This window comes from Sapajus apella, unplaced genomic scaffold (assembly GCF_009761245.1).
Source record: "Sapajus apella isolate SASKATOON/1434 unplaced genomic scaffold, GSC_monkey_1.0 scaffold86, whole genome shotgun sequence".
NCBI lineage: Eukaryota > Metazoa > Chordata > Mammalia > Primates > Cebidae > Sapajus > Sapajus apella.
In genome coordinates, this window is record NW_022437026.1 from 7,805,398 (window position 1) to 7,823,494 (window position 18,097).

The 18,097-nt window shown below is 45.5% G+C and overlaps 2 protein-coding genes and 1 non-coding gene across 4 annotated transcripts in view; 2 read left to right on the forward strand and 1 right to left on the reverse strand.

The window, feature by feature from the left end:
- The first annotated feature begins 2,647 nt into the window (after positions 1 to 2,647).
- LOC116534343 lies at positions 2,648 to 2,788 on the forward strand. Its single transcript, XR_004261668.1, has one exon. It is a non-coding gene; the product is annotated as a U4 spliceosomal RNA (small nuclear RNA).
- Positions 2,789 to 11,468: 8,680 nt separating this feature from the next.
- On the reverse strand, positions 11,469 to 12,954 carry MRPL51 (mitochondrial ribosomal protein L51). The gene is made up of 3 exons (XM_032254574.1): positions 12,681 to 12,954; positions 12,485 to 12,595; positions 11,469 to 12,082 (listed from the first exon to the last, which is right to left on the reverse strand). The coding sequence occupies exons 1-3, from the start codon at positions 12,757 to 12,759 to the stop codon at positions 11,886 to 11,888; spliced, it is 387 nt and encodes a 128-aa protein (XP_032110465.1). The 5' UTR covers positions 12,760 to 12,954; the 3' UTR covers positions 11,469 to 11,885.
- An 829-nt stretch (positions 12,955 to 13,783) lies between these two features.
- Positions 13,784 to 18,097, forward strand: part of NCAPD2 (non-SMC condensin I complex subunit D2) — a 36,534-nt gene continuing 32,220 nt past the window's right edge. The window contains exons 1-2 of one of the 2 annotated variants that reach the window (XM_032254555.1): positions 13,784 to 13,805; positions 14,595 to 14,743. In XM_032254555.1, the coding sequence (XP_032110446.1) occupies positions 14,617 to 14,743 (127 nt within the window). In that variant the 5' untranslated portion in view covers positions 13,784 to 13,805; positions 14,595 to 14,616. Of the gene's footprint in view, positions 13,806 to 14,594; positions 14,744 to 18,097 lie in introns of those variants that run through there. The other variant, XM_032254557.1, reaches the window with a different exon arrangement.

Sequence of the window (18,097 nt, forward strand, 5' to 3'; positions counted from 1 at the left end):
GGATTACAGGTGTGAGCCACTGCACCCAGCCATGTCATTTGTTTCTTAATCCTCTTCACATGGTCTTGGCCTGTGCAGTGGTTCATGCCTGTAATCCCAGCACTTGGGTAGGCTGAGGCATGTGGATCACCTGAGGTCAGAAGTTTGACACCAGCCTGGCCAACATGGCGAAACCCCACCTCTACTAAAAACACAAAAATTAGCCAGGCATAGTGGCGGATGCCTGTAATCCCAGCTACTAGGGAGACTGAGGCAGGAGACTCACTTAAATCCGGGAGGCAGAGGTTGCAGTGAGCCAAGATTGTACCACTGCACTCCAGCCTGGGTGACAGAGTGAGACTCTGTCTCCAAAAAACAAAACAAAACAAACAAACATAAAAACAGCCCAGGCGAGGTGGCTCATGCCTGCAATCCCAGCACTTTGGGAGGCTGAGGCCAGTGGGTCACCTGAGGTCAGGAGTTTAAGACCACCCTGACCAATACGGTGTCTACTAAAAATACAAACACTTAGCTGCGCATGATGTTGGGCGCCTGTAATCCCAGCTACTTGGCGGGCTGAGCAGAAGAATCTCTTGAAGCCGGGAGGCAGAGGTTGCAGTGAGTCAAGATCGCACCATTGCATCCCATCCTCGGCAACTAGAGCAAAACTCCAACTCAAAAAAAATTTTTTTTAATTTAAAAATAGTCTTTTATAGAGCAAAAGTTTTTTTAACTTTGATTAAGTTCAGTTTAATAAGGTATGATGTTTAGACCCATGGTTTTTTTTTTGTTGGTGGTTTTTTTTTGAGAGACAGTTTCGCTCTTATTGTCCAGGTTGGAGTGCAATGGCTTGATCTCAGCTCAACATAACCTCCGCCTCCCAGGTTCAAGCGATTCTCCTACCTCAGCACCCCCCCACCCCCAACCCAAGTAGCTGGGATTACAGGCATGCACCACCATGCCCAGCTACATTTTTGTATTTTTAGAAGAGATGGGGTTTCTGCATGTTGGTCAGGCTGGTCTCAAACTCCCAACCTCAGTGAGCCGCCCGCCTCGGCCTCCCAAAGTTCTGGGATTACAGGCATGAGCCACTGCGCTGTGCCTTTTTTCTTTTTCTTTTGCCTGTGGCTGTCCAATTGCCCCTCAACCGTTCATTGAAAAACAAGTCCTTCCTCCATTGCATTGCTTTTGCACCTTTGTCAAAAATCAGATGTGCAGGCCAGGTGCGGTGGCTCACACCTGTAATCTCAGCATTTTGGGAGGCCAAGGGGGAAAAATCATGAGGTCAAGAGATCGAGACCATCCTGGCCAACATGGTAAAACCCTGTCTCTACTAAAAATGCACAAATTAGCTGGGTATGATGGCATGCACCTGTAATCCCAGTTACTCAGGAGGTTGAGGCAGGAGAATCGCTTGAACCCGGGAGGTGAAGGTTGCAGTGAGCCGAGATCATGCCACCGTGCTTCATCCTGGGCAACAGAACGAGACTCCATCTCAAAAAAAAAAAAAAAAAATCCAATGTGCGTGTTTGTAGGGGCCTATTTCTGCATTCTCCCACCAGTGCCATTAATCTATGTGTCTGTCCTTCCACCAATACCATACTATCTAAATTACTGTAACTATATAGTAGTAAACCACAGATCGTTATTCCTCCTATTTTATTCTTCTTTATTCTTCTTTTTTTTTTTTTTTTTTGAGACGGTGTTTCTCTCTTGCTACCCAGGCTGGAGTGCAATGGCGCGATCTCGGCTCACCGCAACCTCCGCCTCCTGGGTTCAGGCAATTCTCCTGCCTCAGCCTCCTGAGTCGCTGGGATTACAGGCACGCACCACCATGCCCAGCTAATTTTTTGTATTTTTAGTAGAGACGGGGTTTCACCGTGTTGACCAGGATGGTCTCGATCTGTTGACCTCGTGATCCACCCGCCTCGGCCTCCCACAGTGCTGGGATTACAGGCTTGAGCCACCGCGCCCGGCCCTCTTCTTTATTCTTCTATAGATAAAATGTATTTATGAGTTGGCCCAGAAGTGAAGACTATTTAAACACAAAAAGCTAAGTGAAAGCAGGCAACCAGGGAGGTAGCTGAGTCCCAAAGACTATTTTGCCTTGAGAGCATTTGCCAAAAAGTTGTAATTTGAATGTAGCAGCCTCATAGGCTACCATTGTGGCACAGGAAATAAAGCTCAGGGCTTACCCAAGGTTGGAAATCTCATAGAAAGCCCTTACCATAAAGCCAGAACCCCAAAGACCTATATCCTCATGTAAGAATGAATTAAAAATATACTAGAACCCAAACTGCCCCTAGGACACTCCGTGGAATGTTGACTGGGAACCTAGGTGCCTGCTGGCGTTCTTTTATTATTTTTCTTTCAAATATTTGCAGAGAATGTATAACCACAAGGTGTGGTGTTTCTGCTTGAACTCTTTGTTGATCTTAAGAAAATGGCAAGAATTTAAAGTGGTTTGGATTGACAGTACCACCAAGAACCCAGCAGAAGCAAAACAGATCCTTTCTGGATGAACTCATCTGTAATCTAGGCCTCAGGGAATTTCCATAGATACAGTTCCAAGAAAAATAAATTGCGGTCAAAAATTGCAAACAAGGAACAAGTTACCAAGAACAAGAACCAGTAGAGATAGAGACGGGAAATAAGAAAGAAAATTAGAAGCTTTGCACAGTGACAGTATCGTAGCCAATGAGATTTATCTGAGGCGACATTACTGCTAATTGAAAACTTTTCCCAATACTCCTCCATGATGACTTGCAATATAGTTGGCATTGGCAATTTTTGACAGTCTCTACCAAGACTAAATTAAAATGATAATAATAAAATAAAGAAAATTAGAAAATTAAGCCAAATAGTCCAATGTCTAAAAAGAAAAAACAGGGCATGTGAGGGAGAGGGAGAAAAAATGGTGTGTGTGAGATTGATTATAAAAGAAAAACAAGACTCACACCTGTAATCCCAGCACTTTGGGAAGCTGAGGTGGGCAGATCATCTGAGGTCAGGAGTTCAAGACCAGCCTGGCTAACATGGTGAAACTCACTCTCTACTAAAATTACAAAAATTAAGCAGGCATGGTGGTGAGTGCCTGTAGTCACAGCTAGTCAGGAGGCCGAGGCAGGAGAATTGCTTGAACCCCGAAGGCAGAGGTTGCAGTGAGCCGAGATTGCACCATTGCACTCCAGCCTAGGTGACAAAGTGAGACTCCATCTCAAAAAAAGAAAGGAAAAAAAAAAAAGAAATATAAGAAAACCTTTAAACAAGCCTTTCCAGATTAAATAGTGTTCTCTGTGCCCAGAACAAGGAAAGAATCAGATAAAGACACAGCTCCGTGAAATCTCAGAATGGGAGAGAAGAGAAAACCCTAAAAGCTTTCAAAAAGAGAATGAAAAATGATGGAACCAGAATCAGCATAGCATCTCAAAACAAGATTGGAAAATAGAAGACAATGTGGCAGTGCCTTTAATTTTGAAGAAAAATGATTATTAATATAAAATTCCATGTCAGCCAAACTATCAATAAAAGCTGAAGGCAGTAGCTGGTGCGGTGGTGCTTGTCTGTAGTTCCAGCTGTTCAGGATGCTGATTCAGGAGGACTGCTTGAGCTCCGGGGTTCAAGGATGCAGCGAGCTATGATCACACCTGTGAATACTCAGTCCACTGAGCCCCAGACTGGGCAACATAGGAAGACTCCATTTTTTTTTTTTGGAGGGGGACGGAGTCTTGCTCTGTCACCCAGGCTGTAGTGCCGTGGCACCATCTCGGCTCACGGCATCCTCTACCACCTGGGTTCAAGCAATTCTCCTGCCTCAGCCTCCTAAGTATCTGGGACTACGGGCATGCCCCACCACGGCCAGCTAATTTTTTTGTATTTTAGCAGAGACGGGGTTTTACCATATTGACCAGGATGGTCTCAATCTCCTGACCTCGTGATCTGCCCTCCTTGGCCTCCCAAAGTGCTGGGATTCCAGGCATGAGCCACCGTGCCCGGCCGTAAGACTCCACTTCCAAAAAATAAAAATACATTTACAAGGTGAAGGTAGAATAAAGATATCTTTCAAATATGTAAGATATCAAACTTTCTACCTCCCTTTCTAAGTAGGCTACTACTACGAGATATGCTCTGATAAATGGAGACATACTCTGAAAAAGGCAATAGATCTAGAATGTGGAATGTTGAATCTACACATCAAAGTGGTATAACGAAATGCTTAGAATGGAAATTATGCTGCCAATCCAGAAAGAACCTGTCCTGACTAAAGCAGAGGATGGGAAACAGTGCAGGCAGTCTCCAGGGAAAAGAAACTGATAAAGTATCTGATATGTTTAATCATTTGAAAAATAATATGATTGACCAGGCGCAGTGGCTCACACCAGTAATCCCAGCACTTTGGGAGGCCTAGGCAGGTGGATCACAAGGTCAGGAGTTCGAGACCAGCCTGACCAACATGGTGAAACCTTGTCACTACTAAAAGTACAAAAAAAGGCCGGGCGCGGTGGCTCAAGCCTGTAATCCCAGCACTTTGGGAGGCCGAGGCGGGTGGATCACGAGGTCAAGAGATCGAGACCATCCTGGTCAACATGGTGAAACCCCGTCTCTACTAAAAATACAAAAAATTAGCTGGGCATGGTGATGCATGCCTGTAATCCCAGCGACTCAGGAGGCTGAGGCAGGAGAATTGCCTGAACCCAGGAGGCGGAAGTTGCGGTGAGCCGAGATCGCGCCATTGCACTCCAGCCTGGGTAACGAGAGTGAAACTCCGTCTCAAAAAAAAAAAAAAAAAAAAAAGTACAAAAATTAGCTGGGCATGGTGGTGCATGCCTGTAATTCCAGCTACTCAGGAGGCTAAAGGAGGAGAATCACTTGAACCTGGGAGGCGAAGTTTGCAGTGAGCCAAGATTTTGCCACTGCACTCCAGGCTGGGCAACAGAATGAGACTCTGTCTCACACACACACACACACAAATAATAATATAATTAAGTTTTGGGGTTTGGTGGCAGGGGTTGTTTTTAGAGACAAGGTCTTTGTCACCCAGGCTGGAGTGCAGTGGTACAGTCTTGGCTCACTGCAACCTCTGCCTCCCGGACTCAAGTGATCCTCCTACTTCGGTCTCCCGAGTAGATGGGACTACAGGTGTGTGCCGCCAATGCTTTGCTAACTTTGTAATTTTTGTAGAGACAAGGTTTCCCTGTATTGCCCAAGCTGGTCTCAAACTCCTGGGCTCAATCTATCCTCCTTCCTTGGCCTCCCAAAGAGCTGAGATTACAGGCATGAGCCATCACACCTGATCTATGATCAAGTATTTTACAGATCCCATGGGTATATAAATAAAATTAGAGCCAGATACATGAAAAGAAGACTTTTTTTTTTTTTGAGACAATGTCTCACTCTGTCATCCAAGTTATAGTGCAGTGGCATAATCTTGGCTCACTGCAACCTCCACCTCCTGGGTTCAAGCAATTCTCCTGCCTCAGACTCCTGAGTAGCTGAGTATCACCTGCTACCATGCCCAGCTAATTTTTGCATTTTTAGTAGAGACAGGTTTTCACCACGTTGGGCATGGTCTCTAACTCCTGACCTCAAGTGATCCACCAGCCTTGGCCTCCCAAGATGCTGGGGTTACAGGCATGAGCCACCGTGCCCAGCCAGAATTTCCAGTTTTGAAAAGAATCTGACAGTTCTTCAGACAGTTAAACACAGAATTACCATATGACCCAGCGATTCCACTTCTAGGTATATACCCAAGAGAAATGAAAATACATGCCTACACAAAACCTTGTACATAAATGTTCATAACAGCATTATTTAGAATCACCAAAAACTGAAAACAACCCAAATGTCCATCATCCGACCAATGAATCAATTTAAGGTGGTAAATCCATACAATGGAATATTATTTAGCAATAAAAAGGAATGAAGTATGTACTAATACATGCTACAACAGGCTGGGTACGGTGGCTCATGCTTGCAATCCCAGCATTTTGGGAGGCTGAGGCAGGAGGATCACTTGAGGTCAGGAACTTGAGACCAGCCTGGCCAATGTGGTGAAACCCTATCTCTAATAAAATTACAAAAAAGGCCGGCCAGGCGCGATGGCTCACGCCTGTAATCCAAGCACTTTGGAGGCCAAGGAGGGCGGATCACCTGTGGTTGGGAGTTCAAGACCAGCCTAACCAACATGGTGAAACCCCGTCTTTAAAAAAAAAAAAAGAAAGAAAGAAAGAAAGAAAGGCTAGGCATGGCTGGCTCACACCTGTAATCCCAGCACTTTGGGAGGCCGAGGTGGACAGATCACCTGAAGTCAGGAGTTCGAGACGAACCTGGCCACCATGGTGAAACCCATCTCCACTAAACAACAACAACAACAACAAAATGCTAGGCCAGGTGTGGTGGCTCATGCCTGTAACCCCAGCACTTTGGGAGGTCAAGGTGGGCAGATCACCTGAGGTCAGTAGTTGGAGACCAGCCTGGCCAACATGGAGAAACCTCATCTCTACTAAAAGTAGAAAAAAAATTAGCCAGGCATGGTGGCGGGTGCCTGTAATCCCAGCTGCTTGGGAAGCTGATGCAGGAGAAGCTTGAACTCGGGAGGCAAAAGTTGCAGTAGACTGAGATTGCACCACTGCACTCCAGCCAGGGCAACAAACGAGACACCATCTCAAAAAAAAAAAAAAAAAAAGAAACTATGATGTAGGTGTGAACCTTGAAACCATTATTCTAAGTGAAAGAAGTCATAAAGGATCACATATTGTATGACTCCATTTATATGAAATATCCAGAATAGGTAAAAATCCATAGAGGAGGATTGGGAGTGAGGCTGTGGAGTGTAGGGTTTTACTTTGAGGCAATGATAAAAATGTTCTAAAATTGATTGCAGTAAGGGTATGAAATTACTAAAAACCACTGGCCGGGCACAGTGGCTCACGTCTGTAATCCCAGCACTTCAGGAGACCAACGCAGATCACCTGAGCTCAGGAGTTCGAGACAACATGATGAAACCTTATCTTTACCAAAAATAAAAATAATTGGCCCGATGTGGTGGTGCATGTCTGTGGTCCCAGCTACTCAGGAGGCTAAGGTGGGAGGATCACTTGAGCCCTGGAGGTGGAGGCTGCAATGAGCAGTAATCACACCACTGCACTACAGCCTGGGTGGCAGAATGAGACTCAGTCTCAAAAAAAGCTTTTTTTTTTTTTTTTAAACAGTGAATTGTATGTTGTGAGAATTATATCGCAATAAAAATATAGATTTTTGTCTGGGTGAGGTGGCTCATGCCTATAATCCCAGCATTGTAGGAGGCCAAGGAGGGTGGGTAACCTGAAGTGAGGATTTCAAGACCAGCCTTGCCAACCATGGCCAACATGGTGAAACCCTGTCTCTACTGAAAGTACAAAAATCATCTGGGCTTGGTGGTGGGCACCTGTAGTCCCAACTACTCAGGAGGCTGACGCAGGAGAGCCTCTTGAACTCAGGAGGAGGTTGCAATGAGCTGAGATCACCTGACTGTACTCCAGCCGGGGTGACAGAGAAAGACTTCATCTCAGCCGGGCGCAGTGGCTCATGCCTGTAATCCCAGCACTTTGGGAGGCTGAGGTGGGTGGATCACCTGAGGTCAGGAGTTCAAGACCAGCCTGACCAATATGGTGAAACCCCGTCTTAAAAAAAAAAAAAAAGACCCATGCTGGAGTTCAGTGGCACAATCACAGCTCACTGCAACCTCCGCCTCCCAGGTTTAAGCAATTCTCCTGGCTCAGCTTCCTGAGTAGCTGGGATTGGAGGTGCCTACCACCACATGGGCTAATTTCTGTATTTTTAGTAGAGACAGGTTTTCACCATGTTAGCCAGGCTAGTCTCGAACTCCTGACCTCAAGTGATCCACATCCCCCTTTGCCTCCCAATGTGCTGGGATTACAGGCATAAGCCACCATGCCTGGCCATAGTACTTTCTTAGGGCAGACCTAACAAATTAATACAGCTATCTTGAACTAGCATATGTGTAAATTACCAAAACAACAAACATGCATATATTAGACATGTACATTACACATACGTGTGTCATAGGTAGTAAGAATACCAAAGGGAATTGATAATGTGCTAAAGTGTTTGACATGGTATAGATACTGGTAAGTTAAAGAAACAACAGGAGTGTGAGATTTTTTTTGTTTTTTGCTTTTAAGATGGCAGTGGAGTGATCTCAACTCACCACAGCCTCCACCTCCCAGGTTCTAGCGATTCTCCTGCCTCAGCCTGCCAAGTAGCTGGGATTATAGGCACACACCACCACCCGGCTAATTTTTGCATTTTTAGTAGAGATGGGTTTCATCATGTTGCCCAGTCTGGTCTCAAACTTCTGATCTTAAGTGATCAAAAATGGTTTCATCACCGCCTCCCAAAATGCTGGGATCACAGGTGCCCAGCCAGGAGTGGTTTTTTATATGAGTGTTTCTTAGAGTATGAATATCCCTAAGGATGAAAAATAGAACATTGTATTGCCAGGAGACCTCAGGTGCAGAAGATGAAGTTAATAATACTCGTCAATTCCTGATGAGCATTTTCACTTATCCATGGAAGGACCCTGCCTTCTTTCCTTTGTATATTCCCCTTTTCCCCATTCCACTCCTTCCTCATAGATGACATTCTAAATCACTTCACAGTTATTTTGTTTGGCAAACATGCATTGTTTCTTTTTGTTGTTGCTGTTTTTGTTTTTTGTTTCTGTTTGTTTTTTTGAGATGGAATCTTTCTCTGTCCCCCAGGCTGGAGTGCAGTGGCGCAATCTCGGCTCATTTCAACCTCTGCCTCCCAGGTTCAAGTGATTCTCCCGCCTCAGCCTCCCAAAGTGCTCTAGTGATTTGCCGACCTTGGCCACCCAAAGTGCTAGGATTACAAGTGTGAGCCACCGTGCCTGGCCTCAAGACCTCATTCTAATGCCATCTTTTCAACAAATACCTTTTCTGACCATCCCCTCAGCAAAAACAAAACAAACAAAAACTCTCATGGGACTAATTTTTATCATCATATTCAAATTCATATTTTGTTTACATACATCTCTTTTTTTTTTTTTTTTCCCAGTCTTGCCCCTGCATAAATAGGATGAAGCTGCTGCCAATTTAACCAAGTGGGAGTCCCAGTGCTAATTGTCTGCTGGATGGGATATCTTTATTGGAACAGATTAACATAGCCTCACATTTGTGGTTTGTGACCACTGATTTAGCAAATACATTCTTTTTCTTTTGAGATAGGGTCTCACTTTGTTGCCCAGGCTGAGGTGCAGTGTCACAGGCTTGGTTCACTGCAGTCTCGACTGCCCAGGCTCAAGCAATCCTTCCCACCCAGCTTCCCGAGTAGTTGAAACTAGAGGCACATGCCACCATGCCTGGCTACTTTTTTTTTTTTTTTTTTTGGTAGAGACAGTATCTCACTACGTTGCCCAGGCGGATCTCAAATTCCTGGGTTCAACTGATCCTCTCACCTCAGCCTCCCAAAGTGTTGGGATTATAGGCATTAGCCACTGCACCTGGCTAACATTCTTTTCTAAATCAAGAGATGGTCAGAAGTAGTCCACCAGGGAGGGGGTGAACAACAATATACAGTCATGGTCTTTCATCAGGGCTATGTTTTTTTGTTTGCTTGTTTTGTTGTTGCTTTTGTTTTGAGACAGAATCTCACTCTGTCGCCCAGGCTGGAGTGTGGTGGCACGATCTTGGCTCACTGCAACCTCTGCTTCTCGGGTTCAAGCGATTCTCCTGCCTCAGCCTCCCAAGTAGCTGGGATTACAGGCGCACACCACCACACCCGGCTAACCTTCTGGATTTTAGTAGAGATGGGTTTTCACTGTGTTGCCCAGGCTAGTCTTGAACTCCTGAGCTCAGGCAATCCACCTGTCTCAGCCTCCCAAAGTGCTGGGATTACAGGCGTGAGCCACCGTGCCCGGCCCCATTAGGGTTAGGTTAATTCTGTTCTCGGTCATGATGTAGTCTAAAAAATGTGGACCATTTGCACATTCTGCACAGTATCACACTGGTCCATCATCTTGTAACTTTATATCCTTCAGACATCTTTTAAGTAGAATGAAGGCTACTTAGAGGTTGGAACCAACCCTACCTTGGTGATTTTTGTTCCTCCAAAAATCCTTGCACATAATAATTCAGTATTTATTGAAGGAAAATGTCATATACTGTTTCATACCACAAACAAGTTTGTTCTGTCCTTGAAAACAAGATCTTTTGTATCTTTGGAGCAGGAAATATTCTATAAATGCCTGTTGACCTATTAATTTCCTCTTCACTAATGATTAGATACTCTACCAAGACATGTAGATATCTTCTTTAGGGTGCCTTGCACTTAGCAGAGTCCCAGATATTTTATTTTCTACACTCCAGCATCACCAAATGATGTAAAGTATCACAGCCAATCACACTTCACACCAACCTCTCCATTCTCATTCATAGCTCCTCTCCAGCCACCCCTCTGAAAACTGACTCTCCTAAACATTTCCATTAAGACCCAGGATCATGTTTTCATATATACCCATCAATCCATTTATCCAAAACCCACTTGTAATTTAACAGGTACTTTTTATTTTTATTAAAGATGGTGTCTTGCTATGTTTCTAAGGCCAGCCTCCAACTCCTGGTCTCAAGGGATCCTCCCACTTCGGCTGCACAGTAGCTGGGATAATAAGTGCACACCAACCACCATGCCCTGCAACAAGTGTTTATCAATCTAACTTCACTTTTACAGTTTTTGTTTTTTTAAATATAGAGATGGGGTCTTGCTATGTTGCACAGGCTGGTCTTGAACTCCTAGCTTCAAGCAATCCTCATGCCTTGGCCTCCCAAAGTGTTGACATTACAGGTTGGAGCCACTGCACCCAGCCCTAAGTTCACTTTTTTTGAGACAGGGTCTCACCCAGTTGCTCGGGCTGGAATGAAATGGCACGATCTCAGTTCACAGCAAACTGAGATCACATCAAACTGCTGGGCTCAGGTGATCCCCCCACCTCAGCCTCCTGAGTAGGTGGGACTACAGGGACGGCGAACCACGCCCAGCTAATTTTTTTGTATTTTTAGGGGTTTCGCCATGTTGCCCCGACTGGTCTCAAATTCCTGGCTCCAAACAATCCTCCCACCTCGGCCTCCCAAAATGCTAGGATTACACGTGGCTACCACTACATCCAGCTGTAATTTAAAAAAATTACTATTAAAAAAGAACAAAACACATAGATGCCCTAGACTCAGCTCACTGATCACAATCTTTAGGGGCTGGACTAGGCTTCTGAAATGTTAAAACACCCAGACAACTCTGATGACCAGTCAGGCTTAGAATCCCCCATCTCTACCGTTCACATGGTACTTAATGCTTCATATTAAAATGGAAAAAACACCTCACACTTTTTTGTTTTTCCTGTAGTTCCTACTCAAGAGAAAATGCCTAATAAATATTTTTACGAGAATAATAGAGAAGTATAACTCCATTTTCCTCCCCTCAGGTTTTACATTCAAACTCCATTTTTCTATTATATTTCATTTCAGAGTGGAAGGTCTTTAGAAACACTATTAACCTAATTGTTATTAGCTTGCTATAAGCATTATGTCAAAAAGTGCCGATGACATTCTCATCAACTTTTCTTTTTTAAAGGCATTAGGTATAGGTAGACTGTAAAAGGCAAGTGGTGTGAGGCCCAAACCTAAGACCCTAAAACCTAGGATGAGTCAAGACTTCATAGTCTACATGAGTAGAGGCAGCATTAAAGGAAAACAAAATTATGTGACTATCAAATTCCAAAGAAGCCCCACTTTATTACAGAGAGCATACAAAGCCGTTTCCTCATAGGGAAAAGTAGTTTCCCTTCTCCAGGTTAACAGATGAACCTTTTCCGCAATTCTCAGCTTTCTCTTCTATCGATACTTCCCATGTCGGTTAAAATGTTTGTAGAGATAGCGGATGCGTTTATTAAGGTTGTGCAGGTCATCAGCGAACATTCTGTGTCCAACCATTTTCTTCTTTCGGATACAGCGCTGGAATTCATTCCCTTTCCAACCTCGAAGCCATACGGGGCCCCTGATCAGTTCTTTGGGGTGCTTTTCAAAGTTTCCTGTGTAATGTGAGAACACATTAGATCCAAGATAAGAGGACCCATCCTACACCAGCTAAGCTTTCAACCCACAGTTGCATCTTGCTGAGCAACACCTATAGACAAGACACGTTACAGAATCAATAGCACAGACTCCGGAGCCAGACTTCTTGGGGTTAAAATTCTAACACTGACATTTATTAACTTTGGAAAAACTGATTTCTCCGTTCGTTCCTCAGTCTCCTCACTTATGAAGTAAAAATTATATGAGAGCACTCAGAACAATGCCAAACACAATGTAAACAGCTACATACGTGTTTGCTCTTACTATTGAGGACAGTATTCCTCTCAGGAGGAAAAGATAGTCGTTGCAACGTAATTGTCATTCTGAAATTCTGTACCACGTCGAGGGTCAAGTCTTACCCAGGATCCCGATGTTGTCATACACTCCGAACATGGCCCTCTTCTCGTTCCAACGATCAACCACTTTGGGGGGCGGGAGGGTGAGCCTTATACCGATCAATCTAGGAACATCTGAAGATGGGGAAGGGAGGGAATAAATCTGAGCCGCCTATTATACTATGAAGCGGTTATCGGGGCGTCGACATCAGCCACTTACCGAGAGAGAAGCTTCTGCACGCCAAAGGCACCCAGTCCAACAGGCGCCGACCTGCCCCGCATAAGAGGCTCCCTGCCATCTCTCTAGTCCCCCTTTCAACAGCACACCAAACAAGCCCAAAAATGAGGACCAAATGTGGCCCTCAAGAAGATGACGACAGGAACTGTCCCCGCCGACTTCACAAGCATACTAACGTGAAGGCAGCCATCTTGGGCCTTACCCAGGTAGCTGTGGGCGCAGGACCCGCCTAGGACCCGCCCTCCTGGTTCCGGCCAGAGGGGTACCTCCGAGGGGTCCCGCCTCAGTGCTTCCGGTTTGTCCGCCGGAGGTTTTGGAGAGCTGAATTAGCTGAGGTCCGCGACTCGTCGCTAAGATTCCCAAAAACTGAGATTTCAAGAAAATTCACCCTTTCCACTTTCTTTGGCGTCCTTCAAGTGTGAAGGATATGAAGGTTGAGAACCTGGAATCCGCTTCCAAAGACCAAGCCCTTTCTCTGTGCCTCACAGCAGTCTTGCGCTGTAGCTGTTTTTATTATCCCCATTTTACTACGGGGAAGGAAATTTGAGGCCCTGAAAGTGACTTGCTGGACGTCACTTAGCGGAGGAGATGGCGAAACCTGGATTAGAGGCGATGCCTTTTAACTCCCAGCGTGGACTTGCCTCCTTTCCTGGAGGTGATTGAATGGTTCAGTATTCCAGGGCACTACTGCTGCCCAGCCAGGGACGCGACATCTCTGGCCCGCAGAAATACGGCCTCCCCACCGATAGGGCAAAGCGGGGCCTGGCGGGCAAGGAGGCATTCGCGGGCGAGTAGGGCGTGGGTGCGGGGGCCGGAGCCGGAGCCTTGGCCCGCCCCCGGGCGGCGCTGTGATTGGTCGGCCGCTCAGGCGGCCGTCGCGATTGGCCCTCCTGCAGCCGTTGAAATTTGAACTCGATATTTGTGGCTTTGCCCGCGCGTTGCCAGACTCAGAGGCGGGCCTTTGCCTCTGCCTGCCGGGGATTGGCCGGTTTCTCCGCCAACTTGAAAACTGCCTCGCTGATTGGTGTGTGTTGTGCACGCGTGTTTTTTTCCTGTTCATTTCAGCCCGACTGCCGGAGTCAGAGGATCCGCGGGTGAGATCCCCAGGTAAGATGTGGTGTTGCAGGTCCTAAAAGAGTAGGAAAATCGAGTACATGGCTGTGCGACCCGGTATTGGACAGTATACAGTAGGCAGGGAGGTCTAGTAGGTATGTCCTTGGGGCGCAATGTGGGAGAAACTGTAAGTCTGACACATCCGCAACGGAAGATGTTAAGCAAATCGCTTAACCTTTCTTATTTCAATTCCCGCTCTGTAAACGCAGTTGTATTATTATGCACCCCGTAGGATTGAGGATACGAGACTTAGATAGGTATGATATATGCAGATAGCCTAACAGACCTGGCACAGGATAAATAAATCGTCAGTGTTAACGCTGTTCCCATTCTGGTGCAGGAGGCCCACTAGCCCCTGCTGGGGCTCTGTTCTAGCCTCAGATGAGACCAGACCATTTTCTCTGTACTTAAGAGCTTTGCACATAAAAATGGAAATAATACTAACTTTAAAGAACTATGAAGTGGCCACTTCATAGTTCTTTAAACACCTTCCTACTGCTTGATTCATTTGGTCATCAGAGCAACTTTGTGAAGTAATCAGAGATTAGTCACTCCGTCTTTTACAGATAAGGCCCAGGGGTTTAAGTAACAAGATGAAGTGGCAAAGTTGCTACTAGAATTAGTTTCTAGTCCAGGGTCAATCTCATATCCTGTCAGATAATGTTATTAGCTTGCTGTAAGACTAAAAGCCATTTTGCATGTTGGGGGTGGGGAAGTAATAGAACCAGATATAAAGACAGGTCTTGAGTATAGATCCTGACCTTTTCACTGTTTGGTTTCTAGCCCTGTGAGCCTGTAGGAGAAGATGGCCCCCCAGATGTATGAGTTCCATCTGCCATTATCCCCAGAGGAGTTGTTGAAAAGTGGAGGGGTGAATCAGTATGTTGTGCAAGAGGTACTGTCCATCAAACATCTTCCATCACAGCTTAGAGGTAAGACTCCGTAGCTGTCACTGTATCGCTATTCCAAACAACCGTCCCACATGGAGTTGCTACATTGTCATTTCTGTTCCACTACATCAGGAAGCTCCATAAGATCAAGAAACATGTTTTCCCTATTTTGCTGTTTTATCATAACATTTCATGGATTGCATGAAACAGAGTACATTCATTAACTGCCTTTTCTGAATGAGTCAAAAACAGTCTTGGTGTACATGATTACTCTTTGGGGAAAACTTTTTCCATCTTTACCCCTTACCATTGTTAAAATTAAGTCCTGGTGGGTTTAAGAGTTATAGGAAGGGGATAGCTTTTTCAGAATGTCTGGGACGTAACCCGGCTGTTTTTGTAATACCTTTTTAGAGTCTAGATATCTTCCTTCCAAGACGTGCAATTGTGGGTAAAAAAAACTCATAATATGTGTGTACTACTGCAACACCAATATATGTACAGTGCGGTCGCCTACTGAAACCTATAAATGATGAAAAGCACGTTTTGCATTATCAGAAAGACCTCATAATGTCATTGTACTTGTTGGAAGCGGTTTTGTAGCAGTTAGGTTGCTTTGGAGGTACATAGATTAAAGACTGTGGAACCAGGCTGTCTGGATTTGAATCCTGGTTCTACCACTCTGACCTTGGACAAGTTATTTAATTCTCTTGGTGCCTTGATTTCCTCATCTGTAAATATAGAGATTATAACCTATTTCATTTGTTATCACCTACAAGAAGAAGAGTTCGTTAATGCAGCAGCTTGACAATATGGCCCCAGCTTGTCTCCTCTTGGCCTTTCTTTCATGGATGCTAGATGGCAGCTTCTTATTCTTTCTTAATTTTTTTTTTTTTTTTTTTTGAGTCAGGGGCCTTGCTCTGTCACCCAAGCTATAGTGCAATGGTGTGATCTCGGCTCACTGCAATCTCTGCCTCCCGGGTTCAAGTGATTCTCCTGCCTCAACCTCCCGAGTAGCTGGGATTATAGGTGCCTGCCACCATGGCCAGCACTTTTTTTTTTTTTTTTTTTTTTTTTTTTTGAGACAGAGTCTCACTCTGTTGTCAGGACCAGGTTGGAGTGCAGAGGTGTGATTTCTGCTCACTACAAACTCCGCCTACCGGGTTCAAGCAATTTTCCTGCCTCAGCCTCCCTAGTAGCTGGGACTATAGGCTCGCACCACCACTCCCAGCTAATTTTTGTATTTTAGTGGAGACGGGGTTTCACTATGTTGGCCAGGATGGTCTCGATCTCTTGACCTCGTGATCCACCCGCCTCGGCCTCCCAAAGTGCTGGGATTACAGGTGTGAGCCACCACGCCCGGCTAATTTTTGTATTTTTAGTAGAGACAGGGTTTCATCATGTTGACCAGGCTGGTCTTGAACTCCTGACCTCGATGATCACCCACCTTGGTCTCCCAAAGTGCTGGCATTACAGGGGTGGGCCACCACACTAGGCTAGATGGTAGCTTCTTGTTCTAATGTCCAAAAGTGGAAAAGGAGTTTTCTATATTGTACTTTTTCTTCTTTATTTTATTTTGAAAGACAAGGTCTTGCTCTCTTGCCCAGGCTGGAGTGCAGTGGCGTGATCATTGCTTATTGCAGCCTCAACTCAGACTCAAGCAATGCTCCCGTCTCAGCCTCCCAAGCATCTGGGACCACAGACATGTACCACCATACCTGGCTAATTTTTTTTTTATTTTTTGTAGAAATGATATTGCCCAGGCTGGTCTTGAACTCCTGGGCTCAAGCAATCTTCCCACCTTGGCCTCTTAAAGTGCTGGGGTTGCAGGCTGGAGTGCAGTGGCCTGATCACACAGCTTCAACCTCCCAGGCTCAAGCAGTCCTCCCACCTCAGCCTCCCAAGTAGCTGGGATCACAGACATGAACCAAAGGGCAGAGATTATAGGCGTGAGCCACCATGCCCAGCCACGCTTTTTTGTTAAAAACTAAGACACAGACACACACATTAGCCTAGGCCTGCACAGGGTCAGGGTCATCAATAAGTTACTAGACGATGGGAACTTTTCAACTCTATTATATTATGATTATTATTATTTTGAGACAGACCCTCTCTCTCTTGCCCAGGCTGGAGTGCAGTGGCATGATCTCGGCTTACTGCAACCTCCATGTCCCGAGTTCAAGCAATTCTTCTGCCTCAGCCTCCTGAGTAGCTGGGACTACATATGCGCACTACAGGTGCGCGCCACCACGCACGGCTAACTTTTTTTTTTTTTTTTTCTACTGAGACGAAGTTTCACTCTTGTTGCCCAGGCTGGAGTGCAATGGCACAATCTCAGCTCGCCGAAACCTCCGCCTCCCAGGTTAAGTGATTCTCTTGCCTCAGCCTCCAGTGTAGCTGGGATTACAGGCATGCGCCGCCACGCCCAGCTAATTTTGTATTTTGAGTAGAGATGGGGTTTCTCCGTGTTGGCCAGGCTAGTCTTGAACTCCTGACCCCGGGTGATCCACCCACCTCCACCACCCAAAGTCCTGGGATTACAGGTGTGAGCCACCGTGCCCCGTCAGCTTTTGTATTTTTAGTAGAGATGAGGTTTCACCATATTGGCCAGGCTGGTCTCAAACTCCTGACCTCGTGATCCACCCGTCACAGCCTCCCGAAGTGCTGGGATTACAGGCGTGAGCCACCACACCCTATTATATTTTTATGACACCACTGTCGCATATGTGGTCTGTTGTTTACCAAAATGTTACAGGGCACAGGTAAGAGAAATAGAATTACCCAGACTGGCTAAACTGATCAAGATTATTACCTAGGAGCCTCCTTAAACTTAAGCATATCAACCATTTGGTAAGCAAGGAAGAAGATAGAGTGTGGAGGTTGACTGATGGATGGCAAACCAACAGTGTCCACAGTTACACTATGTCATGTGGATATATATGTCACCAACTGAACATGCTGCATACTATGACAAATTATTCTTCACTTATTATAATGATGCGTCATTTTTTTAAACAATCACTTTTTTTAAGTTCCGGAGTGCATGTACAGGATGTGCAAGTTTGTTACATAGGTAAACATGTGCCGTGATGGCTTCCTGCACCTATCAACCCATCACCAGGGTAGTAAGCCCAGCGCGTATTAGCTATCTTTTCCCTCCCACCGTTCCACCCCCTAACAGGCTCCAGTGGTATTGTTCCCCTCCCTGTGTCCATTTGATCTCATTGTTCAGCTCCCACTTACAAGTAAGAACATGCAGTGTTTGGCTTGCCCTGCTAATTTTTATGTTATTTGTAGTAACGAGATTTTGCCATGTTGCCTAGGCTGGTCTCAAACTCCCGAGTTCAAGCGATTTGCCCGCCTCAGCCTCCCAAAGTGCTGAGATTACAGGCATGAGCC

What these genes read in the sequence shown, in the direction of transcription:
- MRPL51 (XM_032254574.1), bottom strand. Translation starts at nt 12,759, where the DNA reads ATGGCAGGGAGCCTCTTATGCGGGGCAGGTCGGCGCCTGTTGGACTGG. An exon ending in GTGCAGAAGCTTCTCTCTCG is followed by an intron (nt 12,596 to 12,680) that starts GTAAGTGGCTGA and finishes CCCCATCTTCAG; the next exon opens with ATGTTCCTAGATTGATCGGT. An exon ending in TGACAACATCGGGATCCTGG is followed by an intron (nt 12,083 to 12,484) that starts GTAAGACTTGAC and finishes CACATTACACAG; the next exon opens with GAAACTTTGAAAAGCACCCC.